Source organism: Haliotis rufescens, unplaced genomic scaffold (assembly GCF_023055435.1).
Source record: "Haliotis rufescens isolate VD_foot unplaced genomic scaffold, xgHalRufe1.0.p SCAF_79, whole genome shotgun sequence".
NCBI classification, from domain to species: Eukaryota; Metazoa; Mollusca; class Gastropoda; order Lepetellida; family Haliotidae; genus Haliotis; species Haliotis rufescens.
Genome location: NW_025964371.1, coordinates 367,123 through 387,306, shown reverse-complemented (window position 1 = coordinate 387,306; position 20,184 = coordinate 367,123). Strand labels below are relative to the sequence as shown.

Genomic DNA, 20,184 nt, shown 5'->3' with positions numbered 1-20,184 from the left:
GTCAATTGTACTGCACGTGTAGGAGAATTTCTTACAGTACGTTTTACTGTTTAACATGGTGTAAAGCAAGGCTGTAAATTATCCCCAGCTATATTTTCTGTGTATGTTAACGACCTGGCTATTAACAATCTCAATTGTGGCGTACTTGTTGATGAGACTATGCTCTCCATTTTAATGTATGCTGCCGATATTGCATTAACTGCCCCCAATGAATGTTCATTACAATCAATGCTTAATGTACTGCATGAATGGTCAACACGTTGGCAACTGTCAGTGAATATGAATAAGACAAACGTAATTCATTTTAGAAATCACAACCCAGATCATCGGTTTCATTCCTCTACGCTGGGCAAACACTGGTCTATGTAGAATCATATCGTTTTCTGGGACTACGGGTTGACGAGCATCTAGATATGTGAAAACATAACGAAATACAAATTATTTCATAACAGCATATAGTTGTCATAATGAAAATAGTATTAAAGCATTATTGTCAAATGCAATAATAATACTGTTCGGTATCATTAGTAAACTTTGCAACCACATATAATATGAAACCTTCTATAAGGGGTGAAGAAATTCAATGAAGCAGTGGTAAAATCTAACCATATATACAAAATTGTATAGTTTTGGAAATACCAACTATACAAAATTGTATATTTTGGAAATATCAAATATACAAAATTGTATATTTTGTATATATGGGTATTTTTTCTTGTGAAAGTCCCAAAGAGAACGATGACATGTAATCAACCATTTCACCTTCCCTGAACGACAATGTTGTTGCCTTTTTACAACAATCAATATGTATTTGGAACATATTCTAACCTAGTCTTATACTTGTGATACTCAACTTGACAGTTTGATGTTTCAGGTGGGAGCGTTGAGTTCAAGATGGTCCATAAAAAGGACTGGCATTTCGTCATCGTCATTACAGTGTCATTCCTGACGCTGTTCTTCAACGCAAGTTTAACTTACGCCTCGGGTGTGCTCCATGTGGCGTTACTGGAGACGTACCACGCTGACGTTGATGTGACAGTCTGGCTCGGATCTCTATTCTTTAGCATGTCATGTCTTGCAGGTTTGTCTGGCATTTGTTTGTTTGTTTGTTTGTCAACATCGCACTCAATAACATTTCAGCTACATGAAGGTGGTCTGTATATAAACGAGTCGGAACCGGACAATTCAGTGGTTGACATCATGACCATCGCTCTACGCAATTGGGATACGATAACATGCATCAACAAAGTCAGCCAGTCGGACCACTCTATCCCGTCAGTCAACTCTCACGACAAGCAACGGGTGATCTAGTCTACGGCGCTGCAATTCGTTGTGCAAGCCAGAAACCTGTGATAGTGGGTTCGAATCCCGATTCGCCCTGGTTATGTCTTTGGTTTTTCAGATCGTGAGGTTTCACCAAAGCCGTGAACATCTGAGACCTTCATCACTTCGAGCTTTCCTCCCCCATTAGGCTGGCACATGGTGATACCAATGGAACACTGTTCAAAGCGGCTTGAAACTAAACTCACTCACTAATACTCTCGGAGTGTGTGTGTGTGTGTGTGTTTGTGCGTTTGAGCGTGCGCGTGTGTGTATGCGCGTAAACAGTGTGTGCCCTGCGAGTGACTGCACCAAAGCCTAATGTTCGTTCTAGCATTTACATAACAGAGGTAATCATTTGATGTTGCAGATGTTTAATTGATTTTTTACATTTACATACATACTTTTGTATATCTATTTCTATAATTTGTATAATCATGACTGATCAAACTCAACTATCAGTGTTCTTTCAACCATGACTGAACAGTGACAAAGCTCATTAATGAAACATGAAGCCCTAATCATATGCGATATTATACTGCAGGATTGACGGAACATTCAGAGCATGACGATGGTTGAGTGTATCAAGATTTACAAACCAACAAAAACTGATACATTTCAATATCACCAATATTATACATGTGAGAGAGAGAGAGAGAGAGAGAGAGAGAGAGAGAGAGAGAGAGAGAGAGAGAGAGAGAGAGAGAGAGAGAGAGAGAGAGAGAGAGAGAGACATTTAAGACATGTTCTATTTTCTTATGTTTATTATAGGTCCACTTGCAAGTTTCATCATCAACGTAACAGACTGTCGCACCTGTGTCGTGATATCTGGAGTCCTCGGCCTTGTTGGTTTCTCTGCTAATGCATTTGTAGATGATATCAAGTGGCTATTCATAACATATGCCCTTCTTGCAGGTAGGTATAGCGTGAGGTGAGGTGAGGTGAGGTGAGGTGAGGTGAGGTGAGGTGAGGTGAGGTGAGGTGAGGTGAGGTGAGGTGAGGCGAGGTGAGGTGAGGTGAGGTGAGGCGAGGCGAGGCGAGGCGAGGCGAGGCGAGGCGAGGCGAGGCGTGGCGAGGCGAGGCGAGGCGAGGTTTAACCTTGCGTCCAATATCATTGCACTTATGTGGCGATGTGTATGCACGTGTGTGTGAGTGTGGGTGTGTGTGTCTACTTGTACTCGACCGGACAAATGCGAATTTTAAAGTGCTACCCCACAGAGATACAATGCCGCAGTTTAACATGAATATCCTCTCAGACAAGCCGACATATATCGAGCCGACAAGACCTTGACCTTAATGTCGAGCGCCAGACAGGGTAACATGTACCATCTTTTAACGTATTTTGGTATGATGCACCCGGGGATAGAACCCCGGACCTTTCGCTCTCCGGGCGGTCGCTCTACCACTGGACCATTGAGGCTGTCGTTTAGCGAGAGTACAATGTTCTGGAATAATCTTTCTTTGAAAGATGACCCTTAGGAATCACAGCAAAAAAATATGCAGTTTCCGGTATCCGGATACCTGCCGGATACCACCGGACACTTACCCAAAACGCGTCCGGGTATCCGGTGGCAGATACCTTGCCGGATACCAGATCCGTGGTATCCGGCATGGACACCTCACCTGAAAGTATGCCACCTGGAATCCGGGTATCCGGCACCGGATACCTCACCGGATACCTCAATCTGGGTGTCCAAGGATCCGCACCGGATACCAAGAATCCGGCACCGGATACCTCATTCTGAGTTTCCAAAAACATGTCACAATTTGGGGGTGCATTTTGTTCAATTAAGTGTGAAACACCTAAAAATATATTGGAAACTAACCATGACAATTGAACATTGCTGAAGGTATCCGGCAGGTATCCGGCAGGTATCCGGATGCAATTTTTCGAAATGTCTTTCTCCTAGTAAATAATGTTAGCCTGGGCATAGCAGATAGCTGTAGTAATATGCTGTGCTATTTTAGTTGTAAATATCCCCTTGAAGTTGAGATCTATGGGCATGTACTTTTGGTGAAAACATTTTTCAAGTTCATATATATTTCAATTTAGATGTTCAGCGTATTAAATGAAAAGCATTCAGTCCTGGTATGATGGTATCCTTACATTTCATCTTCATATTCCCAGTTTGTTCTAGCCTAGTGGTTGAAGCATTCGATTCACCACATCGGTACATTGCTTGGTGTCACCCATCATGATATTGTTTGAATTTTGCTCATAAAGTGGCATAACACCATACTCACTCTGACAAAAAAATGAAAGTCATTGGCTATGTGCTCACTTGGGCCTTTGTTCCTGATGAGATTAAAAGTTTATTTTGGAATTGTATCAATACTTGTTACATCTTGACAGACGAGTTTCATTGACGTTCGAAACAGAATATCATTAACCCAAATGGGTGCATAAGACTAATGGCATCCACAGAAAACACCTAATAAAGTACTGGTACATAAAAATATCAATGTAACTTTTCTACTGACATGGAACTAAAAACTTTGTTCAGTGAGCTGTATTAATTGTAGGAAAACATTCAGGGCATTAGTATATTTGATATATGTTAGCACCTATGTTATGAATGATCAATATCATATTTCTTTAAAGAAGCAAAACAAAAAATTTGTTAAGATAAAAAATCATATTTATTGATTTTATGACATTTCATTGGTTCAGTAACCAGAGGTGTTTGCAAGAACATTCAAAAACAGAAACAGATGCTTCAATGCCATTTTCTAAATAAACAAATTAGTCAAATCTCAGAAGAATTTCAAGGTAGAAGAATATCTAAAGTCAATTATGTTTGTGCAGTAAACCACAAAAGTCATTCAGATTTGTATAGTCAGCTTCAGTGTACACCACATAAACAGTCTCACTGCTGTGGTATTAATTCCTTTAGACTTGATTAATGTCGTAATAAAACAACCTACAGAATCACACTGATGTGGCATTATTCATTCAGAATCATCACTTTCTGAGGTGAACCTGTTAGTTGTTCTGGGGAGGATTATTCATCATCCGGAGAGTCCTTTGTATGACTTGTCTGATCTGGTGTCATTGTGAAATTCAGGTGCCTGAAACAATTTATAACATCTTTAAAAGCTTGTTATTAAAAATATAAGAAACACACATATATTGACAAAGGGTAAAAAGTTGGTTTCTCAATGAGTAAGGTAATGACAATTTATCAAGCAACTGTTAACCAAACCATGTTAACCAATGTAAAAAAGCCATAGCAAACAGTAAATTTTACAGAAAATACAAAATTGTAATTGAAAACAATTCCTGTAGTGCCATAAGGCAGGCTCACCTGAATTTTTCTCAAATGTTTGCATTACATCAAAACATAAGGAAAGGTAAACAAGGCAATGCAAATTGCATAAAGTAGGTTCTTATACATAAAAACAGAACTAAAGTATTTGACGTAATACGCGCCTCGCTCTAATAAGCGCCCATGGGAATATTTGCTAATATATTGGCTAGTGAACAATCCCAATTAGCACCCTTTCCAATTAATCTATTTATACAAGACTTATTTATTTGCGTATAATACACACTTGTGTGTGATATGCATTATCATATTTTTATCATTTATCCTATCTTTAATTAAGATTTACAATAACGGCAAAAACTGCCAAATATATTGGTCAAGTGTAATCATAATTTAAGTAGTTCTATTTGGTTTTGGAACTTTTCAAGGGTAATTGTAAATATATGTGTATTCCTATTTGAATACTCATTTGATTGTTATAAAATTACACAGTATTGCATCTATCGTCTGTTTCTTAATACAGTGGAACCTATCTTTGACTTGTGTGACATAATTGAATCATACCCCAAGTTCATTATGCATTGTTACGCATCTGCACAGAGTGGTCAAAGTCCTTGTCACACACATAGTTTGCTACAAGGCAGAATCCAATAAGTACAGTTGAGACATCAGGTTGTATCCAGACAAACTGTCTGATAATCTCAAGTATGGTCTTGGTCGCATCAAGGGATGTAGCTAATCCTAAATAAACATTAAACAAGTGACATAATCTCTTCTACAGAACACTTGATCAAAGCCTGCCCCACCTTTGATGTTTATCATCTCGTTACGCTCACAACAGCTCATTAGCAAGATGAGCTCAATGTCAACTCATGGTGGATTAGGGATTAACAGGGCAATTAGTGTCAGGTCGGTATTATCACTTGCAATTGTCTGTTAATTACTTAATTGAGTAGTGACGGCTTAGTTAGTTTCCAACCACACTGACTGTTATGCTACTTATCAAGTCAGTTTACTGGTAACATGTGTCTGTGGACCAAGGAAATGTATCATGCCAGATACTTAAAAAGTTCTACTCATAAGTAATAAAATAATGACAGTTTTGATATGCAATTCTCCCTACAAAGACATTTAACATTTGATATACATAAACTGTCTGTTGAAACTATGATGATGCTAATATACAAGTCGCACAAAACAACCTATTCATATACTGGTACCTAGCCAAACAAACATAATTTTTTTACGTGTATGCACATGCTTGTACACATATACCTCTACTGGCATATCACACATACAAACAATCATTAGATGGATGTAATCGTTCAAAAATATTTTACATACAAAAACAAGTGAACAAATTCTGTAATAGCATGGTTAATATTTGGAGATGTTTTAGCATTTCCATTTTCACAGAATCGAAGGCATATCCTTTCATGACTCAGATCAGCTTGTAGTGATTTAAATTCACATAAAACTGATTCATGTCAAATGACCTATCCCGCATGTGTGGGACCTGTTATAAAAATACCATTCATTACTTATTTGTGTGTCCAGATTATGCTATTATTAGAAATAATAGGTATTATTATACAGCATGGATATGATATAAGAAAGCTTTATATGGAATTGTTGAAACTTATGTACAGGAAAACATTGAAATAAATCAATCAATACGTGCATTTTTCTCAGAATCTGGTAGATTTAATCAATATGGACTTCTCCTTCATTATCTACTTATAATCAGATGATTACATTATTGCTCAACTGATAGTTTGCAATAGTATAGAATTAGTATTTTATTAATACTTATTTTGTATTTCAGCATCATTTAGATAAGCCATCGGCTTGTTTGCAAATCCAGTTCACTATAAAAAAAATATATGTTTAAAACACATGTAGTAGAACATATTGCAATAGTTAAGACCCGAAAAGAAGTTATGTGTAGGATCTTCAAAATGGTATCCACAAGAGCAGGTTGTAGAATCATGTTGGTGTTTGTTGTTTAACTCTGCACTCAGCCATATTCCAGCTATATGACGGCGGTCTGTAAATAATCAAGTCTGGATCAGTCTATCCAGTGATTGACATCATGAGCATCGATCCACACAATTGGGATACAATGACATGGATCAACCAAGTCAGGGAGCCTGATCACCCGATCCATTAAGTTATCTCTCACAACTAGCATAGGTTGATCATGTTGATAGGGACTAACTTCAACCTGGAATCCCCACGTGAGTAAGTATGCGGCTGTTAGCTTTGTTTGATGTTTAACGCCACACTCAGCAATATCGCAGCTATGTGGCAGGAATCAAACCTGGTTCTTCAGCACAAAGAGTGAACGCTTCAACCGCTAGGCTACCCCACCACCAAAAATTCCCCCATGATAAAGTTGTCATCATGGTTATTGTTCAACTAGTTCAAGTGAAAATGTTCATACCCTTAAAATGTCTTATCTTCCACTTCACGATGATCTCTGATGCAAAACTTCCCTGTTATTAAAGCTGTTCTTGATTCTTCACATCTGGAAAAATATGTTGAGGCTATTAATCATTCTCACAGAGTACAGGGAGTATATGGAATAAGACAGTGAGTCACATTAGCATACAGATTATCCAGTTAAAGTAAACATATTTCTACATTATATACATAAGCAAATACTAACATATGATAGACAGGCTACTTGTCATATAAAAATATAATTATACATTTACTTACATGTTGGCTATAAAAGTTAATGTGTCACATGTGACAGGCTTACATGTGGTAAATTACTTTAATACGTGATCATTGTAACATTCACATATTCCTTACCTTAATGTGTCACTTCAGCTGCCAGCATGACCTCAGCTGCAATCTCAATATTTGGCCAGTTTTGACGAAATGACCGATCGTGTTCAGTGTATAAGCTGGGCCTCGTCTCTAATATAACTTGGCGCAAGTTGACGACGCGCATAGAGAGCCGGGAACCAGCTTATGCCGTGTTAACCTGGTTCCCGGCTCCCTATGCGCGTCGTCAACTTGCGCCAAACAATAATGTGATATTAGAGACGGGGCCCAGCTTAGTGTTAACCCGGAACAAGCCATTTTACCCATATTCCCCTACGGTCCAGGGCGCCATTTTAGAACATGGATGTAAACAAACCTCGTGTATCGATATACACTGTGATGCTTGATTACGATAAGCTTACCTCGTGTATCGATACATTGTTCTCATTCACCTCCACCACGGAAATGCCGGCCGAAGTTCCTCTCAGCCATCCACAACGCGGAAGTCAACAGTATTTGGAAAGGCGATTGGCATTGCCAGGTACGTAGCAGTGCTTCGAGGCCTTATGATTTCTGTGCAGAGATCTTATGGAACGGATTGATGTAGATATTTTCCTGCTCTACGTACTTTACCGTAAACGCCAAGGGTCCTTTTTTTAGTATTATGGTCAACTGTTTGTTAGCATAAGGGGCGTAATGGATTTGTGGTCAAAACAAGATGATCCAAATTAGATCCGCTTTTTTATAGATAATGAAGAAAAATATCAAGATCTAGGAACGATTATTAACTCTAAACTTTCGTGGGATGCTCATACAGATTATAATTTACAATAATGGCCACCAAAGACTTTATTTTTTTTACGCTAAGGATATTGTTATAATTACACTGTTATGTCCTTGTTTTGTATAAGCTTCATAACTTAATCATTCAATATTTCATGGAATGACTCTGACCTTGGCGAGGATCCTTTTTGCAACAAGTGATTCCTTATGTAAAGTGTATGTTGAATGACCCTGGCTTTGTTGTCAAATAATTGTTTGACAGTTGTTAAATATGGGGTTATGTTTTATCTCTGAATGTTTGGGATGAAATATTTTAATAAGGACAGTTCTAAGTTGGAAACTCAACTGGGGCCTTTTCAATTGAATTCAATGTACAGCATGTACAGTTTGGACATTTCTGTAATGTGAATGCTACTTATGTTTGCAGAATGTCTGGATGAATGAATGAGTCAGTCATCTGCACGGCATCAATGGAAAAAGGGAAGCAATGAGGAACAAGAGAAGAGTAGCAGTGAGTGGTAAATATTTGAAATTATTCTGTTTGGTTCATCATGTTCATGTAGCTATTCTGCAAATATTTCTTCAGTTTGCTTGTTCTGTATCACCTGTTGGCATGGATGGCCTAATTATCAAAGGCACTACAACTTGCTGTGCATAGTTGCATCTCTTGGGCTTGACAGAAACCGATGGTCGTGGGTTTGAATCGAGGGTAGCATCATACACTTGCTTGTGGGTTTCATCAAAGTGGTAAACATGTAAGACCTGCATCACTTCGGGCTTTCTTCCCACATCAAGCTTACATGCCGTGATATAACTGGAATACTGTTCAAAGAGGCGTTAAACCCAATTCACTCATTTAACACCACATCCAGCAATAGTTCGGCTAAATGACAAGGATTATAGATTAATCAAATCTCACTTCTCAACTAGACAAACCAGAGATTAATGTTATGAGCTCAATCCAGACGCACCGATGATGACTGTTATGGACAACATCCCACGTTATTGGGTACGATTACGAGCTTTCAATGAGCCCACTTGCTACCTCATCTATTACTTTGGCTTGTATGGCAAGCATAGGTTGCTAGGAACATTTTTAAGAGATGTCAGTTAATGATTGTTTCAACTCATCAGCATGGAACAATATATATCTCAAATGTTTGGTATATAACAAAACTCAAAGATGATAAATTAAGTGAATTTGCTGCCTTTTATCTGTAAGTACATGTTGCAACAATTCTTTTCTTTTGCTACAATCTTTATACATAATTTTGCAGAAACTGAAGTCCAGCTTGAGATACCCGGATGACAGGTTGACAGTCTGGAAGGACCCTTCCAGATATCCGAAGTGATTGGCAGACAGCGATGAGGAGAGTCCTGTTATTTCAATGGGAGCCTACCGAGAAGTTATATGCCAATTGGCACTGGGACACACTCACAAAGGGTGGTCAGGCTAATGTGAGAAGACCAACCAATGCCAAGTCGGAGTGGGACCCTTCAAGGACGTTGAAGAAATTATTGTCTTTGGCCATGTGGTAATCACTTGAAAGGAATGATGTTTGCGACTACTTGTCTATAAATGTGGACCAAAACACCAAATAGAATGTTCACAATTCTACTAACACAATGCAACAGGGATAGAGCCCATCTGGCCTCCCCTCATCCTAGTTCCTGTTTTTCCAGGGCAGTATAGAAGGAAAAGGATGTTTGAGGGCAAGTAACTCTGAACTGGTGAGCATGGTCTGCTGATGCTTTCAAGCGAACAGTTATCCCGCTCTGTTATGAGTATTGAAGAATAGGAGGAAAGTGCATACTGCATCAGGAACCATTATGTGAACACTGTTCAATGTGTGATATATGCATATAAATAAAAGAAATTAATAATTTGTTTGTTGTTTGTTTCTTTAGCCAGCTGTGTAAATGGGGATTTTCCAATATTTTGCCTCAGTTTGATAGCCACAGTTATCGTATGAAACACTGCATTGCTTGGACATCTTTGGAATAACACATTGATCTGCTATGTCAAAGGTCAATGTCACAGCCAGACAAAAAAATTGTTAATGGCCAAACTCTTCCTTAGGGCAGGGATAGAAGTTGGCAACAGGTCATACACTTACTTTTTATCCCCCGGCATATAATACGGGGGATATAGTGATCAGCCTGTCTGTCCGTCCGTAATCATTTCCTTTTCCGGGGCAGGATTCCCAAACCATTCAGTGTATTTGATCGAAACTTGGCAACTCTTATCAGGCACATACTGAAGTGGTGCCTTTTGATATTTTGGGATTTTTCTAATTTTTATTTTTTTAAATTTTTATGGAATGAAGTTGGACATAGACTCAATTGGGGATGGGGTTCGTTTCCGGGGCAGAATTCGAAAACCATTCAGTGTATTTGATCGAAACTTGGCAAAGCTATCATGCACATACTGAAGTGGTGCCTTTCAAATTTGGGAATTTTCTAATTTTTTATTTTTTTATTTTTTTATGGAATGAAGTTGGACATAGACTCAATTGGGGATGAGGTTCATTTCTGGGGCAGAATTCGAAAAACATTAAATGTATTTGATCGAAACTTGGCATTCATATGGATGCGACCATGGTGGATCTTTTTTGGGTAAACAATGTATGCTTCTTAAAGAACATTCAACTGTTGACTCATTACATACAGAATTGCACTAGTGGTTACTTTACAGACAGCTGCCGGGGGGATATGTCATCTTTCTGATGACTCTTGTTCTCTAATGTGCCTTTTCCTGCAGAAGTCTAAATAACTCTTATACATATAGTTGTATATCATTGTCATATGTTTGTCAATATTACACTGAATGAAGCGCTTTACAATTGTTTTTGAAATAGTCGCAACTGATATTGAAGGTCAAATTAGCTTTCAATGTCTTTCAGTAAAAATGTTCAGTAACTGAGGAACAGCTCTCTGTAGTGTGATGAAATCTGGTACATGTCACCCTCAGAGTGAGGCATATTGTGTTTCAAACTTAAATGAAGCTGGTATGCTCATAACAAGTACTTGTACCTTTACAAATAATCATATTATCATCTCACTAGGACCAAAGGCCCAAGTGAGCACACAGTCGATGAGTTTATACTTTCACTCAGAATAATCTGGAAGTCTGAACATGAAATTTAAGGATATCATCATACATGTATTAGAACTGATGTTTGTGCATTAAACAGCTTAACATCTAAAAAGAATTATAGATGAAATTGAAAAAAATTGTCTTCTCCAAAAGTACATGCCCATAGATCTCAACTTTAAGGGGATATTTACAACTAAAATGACACAGAATATTACTACAGCTATCTGATATGCCCAGGCTAACATTATTTACCAGAAATAAGACATCTCGAAAAATTGCATCCGGATACCTGCCTGATACCTGCCGGATACCTTCAGCAATGTTCAATTTTCATGGTTAGTTTCCAATATATATTTAGGTGTTTCACACTGAATTGAACAAAATGCACCCCCAAATTGTGACATGTTTTTGGAAACTCAGAATGAGGTATCCGGTGCCGGATTCTTGGTATCCGGTGCGGATCCTTGGACACCCAGATTGAGGTATCCGGTGAGGTATCCGGTGCCGGATACCCGGATTCCAGGTGGCATACTTTCAGGTGAGGTGTCCATGCCGGATACCACGGATCTGGTATCCGGCAAGGTATCTGCCACCGGATACCCAGACGCGTTTTGGGTAAGTGTCCGGTGGTATCCGGCAGGTATCCGGATACCGGAAACTGCATTTTTTTTGCTGTGAATTACCTCGTGTTTTGCGACATCAACAGAACAGTCATTGAGTTACAACTGTTTTGGTCGCAAAGCTCTCGTTACTGTAAAATATTATTATATTGGGTATTCTATATAGGACCTGAAGCGTGTGTTGTTGTTTTTTCAGGAGTTGGAACCAGCCTGGCTCACACGGGTGCTATAGTTGTCCTCGGATACCATTTTTCAGACAATATGAGTCTAGCTTGCGGCATCGTCGTGTGTGGGATGGCCGTTGGTTTGTTTGCCCATCCACCTTTATGCCAGTTCCTCATAGATACATTTGGGCTGCACCAAGCATTCCTCATCGTGGGAGCAATAGCGTTCCATTCATGTGTCTGTGGGATGCTCATGAAACCGACCAGATTCGAGAGGGAACGTCGCGCCAAGGTTTTCAGTGGAAGACCAACACGTCTGACGCTGGTCAAGACGTTGTGGGAAGATTGTTCTGGTTATGCCAAAGTTTTCAGGAACAAATCGTTTCTGTTCTTTCTTATGTGTAGTTTTACTTTCGGCATGGGCTCATCAGCTATGTATTTGTACCTCCCAGATTTTCTACGGAAACAAGGGATATCTGTTCAAGCAGCATCTTTCAGCGTTTCAACTTCGGGTGTAGGCGGCGTTGTCTCGCGTGTTCTCACGGGATTTGCAGCACAAGATCCAAACATTGGCAGTGGACTGATATTTGCTTCCCTGAACGGCCTCATGGGGGTGTTATCGTTCCTCATCCCCTTATTCACATCAACCTCAGCAACAGTGTGTGTGTACGGCTTCTTCCTTGGACTCTACAACGGTAGCAGCTGGGCACTGTTTAATCCCATCACATATGAAATTCTTGGAATGGATCTCGTGGCAACCGGTTTTGGAGCTGTAATGGGTTCTTGTGGCTTCGGATTTCTCATTGGTCCGCCTTTAGCAGGTATTGGTTGCGAGCCAGTTGATAAATGAGGAATGAGTAAAGTATTGTGAGTGGGTATGGTTTTACGCCGCTTTTAACAATATTCCATCAATATCACCAGAAATGGGCTTCACACATTGTACCCATGTCGGGAATCGAACCCGGGTCTTCGGCGTGACGCGCGAACGCTTTAACCACTTTTTTACCCGACCGCCCCAATGAGTTAAGTAAGGATAAGAATTTATGGATGAACAACGTCTTTATTACAATTAAGAGCGACGTTTCGGTGTAGGTTCTAACACCGTTATCAAGCTAGTGACCTAATTGTAATAAAGAAGTTGTTCATCCATAAATTCGTATCCTTACTTAGTACTCCAACTTCTAAATGCCTTTCAAAAAAGGAATGAGTGTTGTTGTTAAGGCACTGTCAGCAATATTTCAGCTATATTATGGTGTAAATGTATTTATTTAATAATCTAATCTGGTACGGTAAATCAGTGCTTGATAGCATATGCAACAACATGCATCATACGGACACAATAACACACAATCAGCCACGCCCTCAGTAGTTTGCCCCAATGCTATTCTGCCCTGTCATGTCACACGACAATCATTGCAACAGTAAAACCTTCCATTTACGTCATGTAAAACCTGCACATAGTAGATAAACATCAGTGCAATTATAAAATATAATTTGAATAGTTAAGTGCATGTGTACTTGCAACTGGGCTGTACTTTGGACAATTGAACATGAAAGCGGTGTTGTTTTGGCGAACACCTGGTGTCATCACTGTTTAGTGTTCAAATATAAACTGTTTACGCCCAGTGGAATCTGTTTCGGCAGATAATCGAGACTGATAATTCTCTGGTGTTGACGTTTTATATTTAAACAGGGGGAACACCGTTCCTCAGTTCACGCACCGTTACATAACACCCTTCTTTCTATCTTGCAGGATATGTCTTCCAAATAGCCAAGGTCTATTATGGCGTCTACATATTCGCAGGTACGTTGTATAGCGTAGCTAATCCACACAGGTGCCCGTTTATTGGGGCATTACACCTTTTTATTTCACTATTTCGAATCACGTTAATTTCTCTAAGGCCCGTTTTATAACTTTTCTGATATAGTAATAGATCGAAATCATTCCTGCCTACAAGGTATATTTTAAATGAACTTAAGTGATGTGTGGAAATAAATTCAGCCAACGAGTAAACAAGGCAATAAACATATTGTCCTTACAATGTAGAGTCATGTTACCTGTACAGTTTACAGCCTTGATGTATAGGGGATCTCACGTACATTATATTTATTTCCTTTCTACTCATTAAACTTAACGTGAACTCTTTGATGTCAGCGTAGAAGATAAGTGGCATGGGCGTATTTGACTGCAATGTTTTGGGACGGATGTCGATTTGAATCAAGGAACATAGTATGTATTTTTTTTAATATTCAAACATGGTATTCTACATTATCATTATCTTCTCGCATACATGACAGGCATTGACGTTTTGACATTTATTTCGCAAGTAATGGTCAACATCAGTGTACAATATAAACTAAACTGCCTGGAAAAAGAAAGTTGGCACTTGAGAATTGGATTGGACAAAGAAATTACAAACGTCATGAGGCTGAAAACAGCAGCAAAATAAAGTTTCAAAACATAACTCTGATACAGTAAACTACGGTTATAACAAACTCAAAAGGGCCACTAATTTTAGTTCGTTATAACCGTAGTTCGTTATAAGCATATATACAGCATAACTACAGCAAGTTGTCGGGACAAAAAAGTAAGTTCGTTATATCCGACAGTTCGTTATAAGCGTGTTCGTTATAAACGTAGTTTACTGTTCCTGTATTGAAACACCACCATCGAATAACCACTTCTTGTTTTTAGTTCATTTTAGCCACCATCAAACATAGATGTAAACTTTAAGCACCCATTGAGAAACCAAAAACATTTCTCAAGCGTGAGAAAGATTCTCAACATAAAAGCCACATAGCATGTGTTTTGAGAATGTGCTGCGAACCTCGTTTTTTTGTGTAAAACATTTCAAAACATAACTCTGATACGGGTATTGAAACGAATAACCACTTCTTGTTTTTAGTTCATTTTAGCCACCATCATCAATAGGTGTAAACTTTAAGCACCCATTGAGAAACCATAAGCATATCTCAAGCGTGATATACTCATATTCCGCACCAATGATATATTGTATTGATTGTAAGATTCTTAACATAAAAGCCACATAGCATGTAATGACAAGGAGTTGACTGGTCAAAATGTCCATTTGTGGTTGATGTTCATGATGTCAATCTCTGGATTGTCTGGTCCATATGTGCGTCTTTAAACAACAAACAAACAATATCTCAGCTATATGCCGACGGTCTATAAATATTGGAATCTGTACAAGACAAATCAGTGATTGATATTATGAGAAATGTCCCAAGCGTCAGTGTATGAGCGAGTGAGTGAGTTAATATTTAACGTCACACCGGCAATATTTCAACCAAATCGTGAAGAGAAGTAAAAAATTAATAACACATATATGTAGACTTAATAAACACCTGTCATAAAAAAGGGCAGTACAATAACAAGAATAGCACAGAGTCGATTTAATACCAGTTGAGGAACATGTAAAAGCAGAAAGATTTAACAACACAATATAAGAATGGGCTAGAGATCTTCAGTAACTAAAGGGAGATCACCATACTAGTAAGAGAGTATGGTTTTACGCCGCTTTTAGCAATATGCCAGCAAGATCACAACGGGCGACACCAGAAATGGGCTTCACACATTGTACCCATGTCGGGAATCGAACCCGGGTCTTCGGCGTGACGAGCGAACGCTTTAACCACTAGGCTACCCGACCGCCCCTATATAGCATATATAATGAGTGAGTGAGTGAGTATGGTTTTACGCCGCTTTTAGCAATATGCCAGCAAGATCACGACGGGCGACACCAGAAATGGGCTTCACACATTGTACCCATGTCGGGAATCGAACCAGGGTCTTCGGCGTGACGAGCGAACGCTTTAACCACTAGGCTACCCAACCGCCCCTATATAGCATATTTAGTGAGTGAGTATGGTTTTACGCCGCTTTTAGCAATATGCCAGCAATATCACGACGGGGGACACCAGAAATGGGCTTCACACATTGTACCCATGTCAGGAATCGAACCCTGGTCTTCGGCGTGACGAGCGAACGATGTAACCACTAGGCTACCCGACCGCCCCTATATAGCATATATATTGAGTGAGTGAGTATTGTTTTACGCCGCTTTTAGCAATATGCCAGCAATGTCACGACGGGGAACACCAGAAATGGGCTTGACACATTGTACCCATGTCAGGAATCGAACCCTGGTCTTCGGCGTGACGAGCGAACGCTTTAACCACTAGGCTACCCGACCGCCCCTATATAGCATATTTAGTGAGTGAATGAGTATGGTTTTACGCCGCTTTTAGCAATATTCCAGCAATGTCACGACGGGGGACACCAGAAATGGGCTTCACACATTGTACCCATGTCAGGAATCGAACCCGGGTCTTCGGCGTGACGAGCGAACGCTTTAACCACTAGGCTACCCGACCGCCCCTATATAGCATATATATTTAGTGAGTGAGTGAGTATTGTTTTACGCCGCTTTTAGCAATATTCAAGCAATATCACGACGGGGGACACCAGAAATGGGCTTCACACTTTGTACCCATGTCAGGAATCGAACCCGGGTCTTCGGCGTGACGAGCGAACGCTTTAACCACTGGGCTACCCTACCGCCCCGATCACCACACTAGGGACCATGGGGGCGTACAGTGTCTTTGATTCTTGCATTGACCCCGGCAGGATTTATATCATCCCTTCAGTCACTAGCGATAGTTTACCAGTTAAGCCAAAGATGAAAATGACAAAACTACTACGTTTTAAAAGTCCGGCATGCATAAAAATACTTCGAATGATGTGGAATTTACATACCGTCTTAGAATCAGGGTCTGAGGTCACGGTGCCTGGCCACCCGATCTATTTAGTTGCCTCTTACGGACAGCATTGGTTGCATCTTCATCTTGTGCAACGGAACACATGATGTTGCTAAAGTGCAACCGAATTCCTCCAAACCATATGCTGGATTCCAGCTCCAAAAGACAAAGACCAGGCACCGGTTGCGAAGGGTCCGCCATTTTGCTTTCCAAAGCCCGTGACGTTATTTTATCAAAGTTCCTTTTCCGTAAAATAAAGTCAGTCAGTCCTTAATCTCACATGATCACACAATTTTAAATATTTCGATCCCTATTCCCCCATGTCATATTGAACAGTAAGTAAAAGGCGATGAACGTAGTCGAACGTGACGCCGATTTACAGAGCTAGCACACTGAGATACCATGCCGCAGTTTAACATGGATACCCCACTCAAACACACTATACTCCGAGCCGACCAGTCCTTGTTTTAGCCCCTTAATGTCGAGCGCAAGACATGGTAACAACAAGTACCATCTTCTGGTACGATGCGGTCGGTGATCGAACGTCTGACCTTCAGATCTCCGGGCGACGCTCTACCACAAGACCACAGAAGCGTCGATTTAGTTGAAGATATGCCTCCGTTCAACCAGCCCTTCTATCTCCTCACATGCAGCTTGGGCTGTATACTCTCCAGGGAGCTGAGAATGACAGGGGCAAAAATAATGTCAATCGCCTTTTTACAGATTAAAATAAAAAATGCAGTAAAGAGGGTTTGGTTGATCCTGGCACAGTCAGGCTGGTTAGGCTCATCATCAGCTCGGGGCCCTTGCTCCCTCTACAAGCAGCACAGAGGGAGACTCCCCAACACTGCAGCCTTCTGCATTACCCAGATTGTCAGAAGGTCTGTAGTCCTAGTAGCAAACCCGGGTACACCCCCGATGTCAGTCAGAACAATGGGGAGTCGAACAACTTGGTACTTGGGATGCAAGCGTGATTTCAAAAGCGAGGTCCGCATATTTGCCATGTTTTTCCTCAATCTTGTCAATCACATTAGTGTCAACGGGGACAGAAAATTCAATGATATAAATGATTTCATTGGATTTATCATAAAGAACAAGATCAGGTTTGTTGGCCTGGATACTATCATCATCTTCATCATCATCATCATCATCATCTTCTTCATCATCATTATAATCATTATCAATTAATTATTTATTTACACATGGTGTCATAATTATAATTGTCTGCTCTCGTTCCATCAGGTGTGATGTTCTTCTCTTGCGCTCTCTGTGGCCTGCTGTCCACAACCTTCAGGCATTCAAGAAGGACTTGTCACGACACTGCGGATGCGCTGAACCCAAATGAAGTTGAAATCATCAACCAACAAGAAAGTGAACCATAGGACTCTTGCAAAATATGATATATTTGTTAGTTTCCATTGTTGTTATATATAAAAGTTATTGATTGAAACTGGCGTGTTTGCCTTTTTACTGCAGTCAATTCACCGTGAATAGCTGAATTCGAAATTATGCACATAAATCATTGTTGTACGAAACCCTGTCCTTGGACGCGAAAGTATGACTAATTACCACGTGCTGTGAGGAACATTTCAGCCTGAATATAGGCAAGTAGCAGTGGATTTATATGAACAGTATCGCCACCTAGTACACATGCTTGTTGAACCTTGAGTGAGTGAGTGAGTGAGTTGGGTTTAACGTCGCTTTTAACAGTATTCCAGTTATATCACTGCGTGTCAGCTTAATGTGGGAGGAAAGCCCAAAGTGATGCAGGTCTCAGACGTTTACCCCTTCGGTGAAACCCACGAGCACGGGTATGGTGCTGACAAACTAGAAACATAATCGGGGCGAACCGGGATTCGAACCCACAATCATAGGTTTCTGGCGTGCCCAAGGGACGCAACCATGCACAGCGAATCGCGGCGCCTTAGACGACTGGGCCACCCGTGCCCCCTTGTCCATGTGAGTATTTGAAGTTAATCTATTGTGATACATATGAAATACAGTTGGACAGGCACGTTTGTCAATACAGTCTGGTTATGCAAAGAGGTTGTGGCATGAAGACCAGAAGGTCATGAATTGATCCTATTCATATTTGTTGTATGAGACATATTTGTGCGTATGATATAGGCTTAAAATATATTTTTAGTTCGGTAATATCAGGGAGAAATGTTGTAAATGTGTGCCGAAAAAACGCAAATGTGAAAGAAAAAAGATACCCATTAGCAGTTGTGTATTATGCGACTGTGTTCTTTTTTAAATATAAAGGTGTTAAATCATGTGGAAAAATAAAACCGTGCGAAAGTATTCTTTGAGTGTTGACTAAGCAACAGTACAGTTCTAGTTTCGGATACAACATAGCAAACTTTAGATATGTTAAATTAAGAATCAAATTCACGTTTAAATAAACTGAGGGGATCAGTTTCTTTTGCTCCTCGATTTCCAGGCCCGACAGTCCGGTCCAGTGGCTGACATCATGAGCATCGCTCCTAGCAAATGGAATACAATGACAATAAACAAATCAAGTCACCGTGCCTGACTACCCGATCCATTTCGTCACCTCTTTCCATAAGAATAGATTGTTGGAGACCTATATTCTTACCCGGAATACCCCACGGGTTTATAAACACGTGAAATGTTGGCAAAGCCTCGTTCTAATCGTGACAGATTAATCACTCGTGTGTAGATTTTTCGGTAACAACTGAACACAGTGGTTAATCCTTTTTCTCCCATAACAATACGCCATAAAAAGTCGAGCTCGTAGTTGAAGATTTCCCGTGTTTAGAAACCACTCGGGAGTTCCTCCAGCCTCGTTTTCGAATATGCTCAGTGAGACAACTGCACCATAAACAGGTAAAAAGACAACCCACACGAGTTTTCCGTGACAGGCAAGCCACATGTTAGCATTCATGTTTTTGGGTTTGTTTTTTTGTAAACTATTAAAAGCTGATGGAAGTAACGTTTTGAGAATGAGTAATGTGAATTGATATTTGTTAATGGTTTTGGATTACTCGGCCAATAACTTTATTTGCATTTGTCTCGCCGTGACTATCATTCTCAATGCGCAACACTAAATAGGCCCACATGTTTAGTGTATGTAAATACGTTATTCGTTTATTTGTCCGCTAGAAACAAATGTTATAAACCCAATTAGGAGAGAATTAAATATTGTCTTAAATATTGTGAACTATTGTTAACAAAAAACAAGGAACTGTCAGCAGGACTGATCGGGGTTACTGCAAGGTAATTCTTCTCACATCCATCAAAGGATTGTAATATTTTTGAACGAATTTTCCTCTTTAAAACTAATTTTACGGTGAATAATTTAATATGTAAAATGATGATTATTTCATGTCATCTTTTTTGTTGTTCCTGAACATGGTGAG

At 39.8% G+C, this 20,184-nt stretch overlaps 1 protein-coding gene and 1 long non-coding RNA gene across 3 annotated transcripts; both read left to right on the top strand.

Moving 5' to 3' along the window:
* The first annotated feature begins 949 nt into the window (after positions 1-949).
* On the top strand, positions 950-12,118 carry LOC124129737. The gene is made up of 3 exons (XR_007219261.1): positions 950-1,081; positions 2,092-2,165; positions 12,055-12,118. It is a non-coding gene; the product is annotated as an uncharacterized LOC124129737 (long non-coding RNA).
* A 5-nt stretch (positions 12,119-12,123) lies between these two features.
* Positions 12,124-18,251, top strand: LOC124124742 (monocarboxylate transporter 2-like). Of its 2 annotated transcripts, none has more exons than XM_048388796.1 (3): positions 12,124-12,843; positions 13,776-13,826; positions 18,096-18,251. In XM_048388796.1, the coding sequence occupies exons 1-3, from the start codon at positions 12,153-12,155 to the stop codon at positions 18,134-18,136; spliced, it is 783 nt and encodes a 260-aa protein (XP_048244753.1). In that variant the 5' UTR covers positions 12,124-12,152; the 3' UTR covers positions 18,137-18,251. The 2 variants fall into 2 exon arrangements, with proteins under 2 accessions (XP_048244753.1, XP_048244752.1); XM_048388795.1 differs by having other exon boundaries at positions 18,044-18,251.
* Positions 18,252-20,184: the final 1,933 nt, after the last annotated feature.